Source organism: Erigeron canadensis, chromosome 3, assembly GCF_010389155.1.
Source record: "Erigeron canadensis isolate Cc75 chromosome 3, C_canadensis_v1, whole genome shotgun sequence".
Classification (NCBI taxonomy): domain Eukaryota; kingdom Viridiplantae; phylum Streptophyta; class Magnoliopsida; order Asterales; family Asteraceae; genus Erigeron; species Erigeron canadensis.
Window position 1 is genome coordinate 40,713,570 of NC_057763.1, and position 6,000 is coordinate 40,719,569.

The window sequence follows — 6,000 nt, forward strand, 5'->3', positions numbered from 1 at the left end:
ACGTTTACCAATACTATACCACAATCGACTTCTACATTTTCATCCTGCAGCTAAATCTATCACACAACTTCCATATGATACAAAAACACACGAAACCGTATCATAAGGTTCTGTCACTGCTGCTACTGTAAGACGTTTTGAGTATAATACATAGTGGTCTAGTTGAATCATATACCCATTTATATACAAATCACTACTTGCAAATTACAGACTCTAAATCATGAACATAATAAAAAAAAGTTATGTTCTTATTAATGAATCATCTTTTATGAATAACATGAAATCCTAGTCCCACCCATCCACCACCAGTCATTCAAGTTATAAACAAATATATCGGTACAAACACATAAGCTCATTATCATCATCCATACTTTTTCTCCAATTCGGTCATCTCAATCTCCTGGCAATCATCATCATCAAAAATATATAATGAAGAAAAAAAAGGTGATTTCGAATCAAATACCTTAATAAACCTTATTTCCAATTTTAAGCCTAAAAAATTTATACATTCAACACAACCATCTTCTATGTTTAAATATAATCGAGTGTACACACTGACACACTGAAAATAAACCCCATATCAAAATATCAAAAATTTTATACAAAATTTTTTTCAAAAAAAACCCATATCAACATATCATGGAAACCTAGATCAGATTTATAGAAACATAAAAAGTTACCATGTTGATGCCCTCCTCTTCTCTTCTTCCTTCAGATTTTCACCTACATAAAGATTTATGGATAATGTAACAAAAAACCATTTATTCTATGCTAAAAAATTTCTAATTAAAAGCTTGAACACATGTTATCCACTAAAATACATATGGTAGTCACATTCACACAGATTTAATGATAATGTCAAGGACATACCCAAAATGTTGGCAATGCACATAACCTCCTCCCTATACTTATACTTTCCACTGCATCACTACTACAAAAACCAAGATTCGTATATATAATTAGTGTATATAAAGATTCATATATATATATAGTTTTCAGTAACAGATCTTGAATATATATATATATATATATGATGGTGACCCAACTCAATCAAAGTATGTAAAAACATAATAATGTATTATCAAACAAACACAGACACTAATCACAAATCATTATCATCAACCAAGAAATTTATCAATAAAATTCAAGATAAAACTAAGAGAAGGCTATATGAAACTTACATTAAACACAAAAAATGTAACTTTCCAAAGATTTCTAAACTCAAAATATCACAAACACGAACAAACACTTCATTCCATTATACAACTGTCCATCGTCATCTTATGTTTCTTCTTCCTAATCTAAGACAAAAATAAACAAATCAGATTATAGATGTAATTCGTATAGATAAGAAAAGGAGATGAAAAAAAGAAAGTAGAGTGTGTGTTTAGATTTGAGATCTAAATTATATTTACTCTTTCTCTCTCCAGTCTCACTCTCACTCTCTTCTCTAATAAATATATGTATACTCTCTCTCTCCAGTCTTACTTTATTCCTTCCCATTTTCAAAACTCAAAAGACCCGCCCAATTTCAAAACTCAAAAGACCCTCCCCACACATACCAAATACACCATAAAATACACACCACTTGACATCATAGTTCCAATGTGGCAAGCCTATATGCTCGACAACACAACTTTATGATGTCACTTTGGTGGTCTCCTTTAGTATGAAAAGGGAGATATCATGTATGTGTGTATCCACATAATAATTATTTTAGGTTATATTTTATTACCACGGATCAATAATCAAACTAATTAAGCTTAAGGTACAAAGTACATAACTAAAACAAAAGGTTAACTTTTTTTGAACAGTAATGATTTTTATTAGTAATAAAACTACTAGCAAGAGGCTAACAATACAAGATGATACAAGAGTCGTACCAACACAAAAACATAATCAAGAAATACGTGGTCGATTACACCAATAATCATTCTGGTTATAATCCGCCTTATTAGGTCTATTTAAAATCCACAAAAACAAAAGGCTAACTAACTAGTAAAAGGTAACTTTTTTAAAAATCCCAACTGTTTACACCTGGCTCACTTAGATTAGTATAACTTTTATACTTTATCATACTTCTAATGATTAAACGTTGTATGATAAACCTGGAAACCCTTGCATTTTACAAGTAGTATATACGGAGTATACAGGGTGTTTGGTATTGCGATTAAAAAAAAATTTTGCATTTTCAAAATAGATTATACGTTTTGATGAAGCATACATTTACATGTTTATTCAAAACTGTATTTTCATAGCAAATAATCATTTTTTTATACTAACATTTTTTATAGATTATTTGCGTTTACAAGCGTAATAATCAAATAATCACTATAAAACATAAACAAGACGTACATACATACGTACTCTTAATTAACGAGAAGGGTACCCGGGCAATGCAGCGGCAGAGCGGCGCCGACGGGGGATGGTGGCGTTAACGGTGTGGTTATTAATGTAATTGATGTAAAAAGATAGCATAATTAATGAAAAAGGGCACTCGTGAAAATAGAATATTATGATATGATATTTTTTTGCAAAGTGAAACACAAACTTATTAGGGTAATTCTAGAGTATAACAATACTTATTTAATATGACTAACTATAATTTTAAGGGTAAAAGTGATATTTCAAAGACGGAATGTTTAATGGCAAAAAATAATATTTTTTTTCTTTTATAAAGTATTATAGATATATATAGATTAGTTAGAATAAAAAGAAAAAAAAATGTTCCTAATTAATGTCCTATTATATATAATACAGTATAACCTTCGATGCACAAAGTCAACACAAAAATGGGGGTGCTAGACTTCTATTTCTTGATTCTTGACAGCCTGGAAGATTAAATGACTATGCATGAGTGAGAAAGAGCTAGGTAGGGGGTTCAGACTTCAAAAACTGCATGGTTCAAAGGTGTAATTGAGATGGTTTTAAAAGTTATTCAAAAATTATATATCAAAGCAATATTTATCGTACAACAATTTGTAAATGGTAACTCTAACCAAAAGAAGGTGATAGAAGTCATATACTCATAAAAACTTTCAACTACCCCCTAATCATGCATTGATTATTGTTTTAGTTACCAATATTTTATTATCACTACCTAGGCCATTCGATACAAATTTCTCTCTATATATATTTCGCAGTCTTTCAAAATTTTCCCGTCAAGTCATTCATCTTTTATCCGCCATCTTTCATCATCCATCTCCCTCATTTTTTCAGTACTCTTAAAAAAGAAAAGAAAATATGAGAGAGACGCAAGCTAGACCGGCCACAAGCAAAAATGCATGCAAGATGAACATCGATCAATCACCGGTCATATTCCATAAAGATTTGGGGCATATTAAGTCTATAGCAATTATATGTGTCATATATATAGTATACAATCTACTATATTGTGATGCTACTTACGTATTTGTGTATATGCAAATGTTGAAAAATAAATTAATACAGTACATCATAAACGCTAATCTTCATAAATTAATAAAAATATGTATATATATAAGTTGTATATGTTGCGTGCATTCAATCGGCCATTCAAATATATTATAACATTCATTTTAAGAGTAAGTCATTTTCATGTATATGATGAAGCAAGTAAATTTCCTAGCCTCCTAGGTAAATCAGATTATTTATTAGGCTTACTATAGAGTATACACAATGATATGATGTATAAATAACACTACACGAATTGAACTGCAATATCAATGTATTATGATGTTGTTGTGTCTCTCTATTTTTTATGTTTATAAGTTTTTCAACCAAACCCTGAAATAAAGGTCTATATTTGTAGATCAAACATCGCCTTTAATGAAAGGTGTTATAACCAAACAAACCATTTGATTTGACGACTATGATGCTAGGTCCTAGAACTGGGAATTTTATTCATAACATAAAATAAAATATTGTTTGGGGAAAATGAGTTAAAGCTAGCCATACTTTTTAGTTCTATCAATAACTTTTGTGTGGTAATAATAACAATGTGAGTGCAGTTGTTAAAAAGGGAAAATAGTATAACAAAAATAAAAAAGAAGCAGCAAACGAGAGGCCTCACATTGCATGGTCACTCTACCCACGTTCAATTGCCCCCCTTCACAGTCACACACACACACACACTTTGAAATTACTCGTAAAGAAAAAGCTAACGTACTACACAGTAGTATATTACCCCCCCTCGAGGTCTATCTATTCCTCCTCTCACTCACCTTCAATTTCATTCCTCACCCCCACTCTCTCCTCTTTCTCTCACACAAACAAAATTTTACCCTCTCTTCAATTCTTTCCTCCACTATATACTGTGTCCCATATATATATATATAAACGGGAAAGGTGATGGATATATACGGAATGTCGTCGTCGTCATCATCCGGGCAAGATTTCTCCGCCGTTGACGAACTCCTTGACTTTTCCATCCACGACTTCCCCCCTACCACCACCACCAACAATGACGTCATCCTTCACCAACATTCCTCATCCACCGCCCCCATTCACATCAACACCATTGATCATAATCATCATCATAATAATAACAATAATAATCATAATGTTCCTACAACCTATAACCACCACCACCAATCCACTGACTTCACTGATCACCTCTGTCTCCCTGTAAGTCATCTGTAATGACGGCTTAATTTTTTGCTCATTTCTGTTTCACAAACTCACCTAATTATTTACCTCATTAAATTCTCTCCCTACTCATTTTACTTTAATTTTTTACTCACAAAAATTAATTGATTTATTATTATTTCTAACTAACATTGTATTATACATATACATCTGTATCTATATAATTAAATGACAACTAATATATTGTTACAGTAATTGATTTTATTCTCACTTACCTCGATTATTATTATTATTGACGGTGAATTTTTGTTACCGATTATATATGTGTATATACTGTATTATATATCTATGATTAAGAAGCTAGGAGAAAAATTGTAACTAAATTCTGTCACGCATTTTTGTAATGTGTTACCAGAATGAAGACGTGGCGGAGCTAGAATGGCTATCAAACTTCGTTCATGATTCCTTCAGTAATTTTCCGGCAAATAATATCTCCGGAACAATTAACTACCGTACACCGGAAAACACATCATCCTTTCACGGCAACAGATCTAGAACCAAACGAACCAAAGCACCTACAAACTCCACTACCTGGACATCAACCGCCCCTCCGATTAAGCTAGAAACCTACTCATCGTCTCCGACGTCATCTTCTTCTGAAACGACGTCGGATAACGGCGTGGTCCGGCGATGCACTCACTGCTCATCTGAGAAGACTCCACAGTGGAGAACAGGTCCGTTAGGTCCAAAAACGCTTTGTAATGCTTGTGGTGTTAGGTATAAGTCAGGGCGGTTAGTGCCGGAATACCGACCGGCGGCGAGTCCGACGTTTGTCCTGACTCAGCATTCTAACTCTCACCGGAAAGTAATGGAGCTTCGACGACAAAAGGAGATGATGATCGGCCAGCCACAACAGTCAACGTCGTCGGAATATCAAATGTACCACCAGCACCGCCATAACCGTAATAATTATGAGGTTTGCTGACGTCATTTAGAACACGTGTCGGTATCTTACCGGCATTTGATTGCTACGGTATTTGTTTTGTTTTGTTGAATTTTTTTAATCATATAAACTCGGATAATTTGATTAGAAGAATACGAGTAGCTGTGAGAAAGATTAATGTATTGAATTTTGTCAATTAAAATGGGAATGGGGATAAATTGAATAATACTGTATACTCGTAATTATTATTAATTGAATAAAAATAATTGGGGGGAGAATGGAATATAATACTGTAGAATTTGTGATGGGGCGGGGTTCGTACTTGAAATAAATGTTCAACTACTACTAGGCAGAGGCAGAGGCAGGGCAGGCCGCAGGGGAGTCATATGACTTAAACACGTGATAGGCTGCAGGCAGAGCCTCTCTCTGTAACAACATGCTTCTGATGCTGCATCATCCGTATATCTATACATGATCTTGATGATACTAGT

The 6,000-nt window shown here is 33.2% G+C and overlaps 1 protein-coding gene across 1 annotated transcript; it reads left to right on the plus strand.

Annotated features, from left to right (window-relative positions):
• The first annotated feature begins 4,211 nt into the window (after window positions 1-4,211).
• Window positions 4,212-5,732, plus strand: LOC122594038 (GATA transcription factor 4). Its single transcript, XM_043766516.1, has 2 exons — window positions 4,212-4,605; window positions 4,982-5,732. The coding sequence occupies exons 1-2, from the start codon at window positions 4,330-4,332 to the stop codon at window positions 5,549-5,551; spliced, it is 846 nt and encodes a 281-aa protein (XP_043622451.1). The 5' UTR covers window positions 4,212-4,329; the 3' UTR covers window positions 5,552-5,732.
• The last annotated feature ends 268 nt before the right edge of the window (window positions 5,733-6,000 follow it).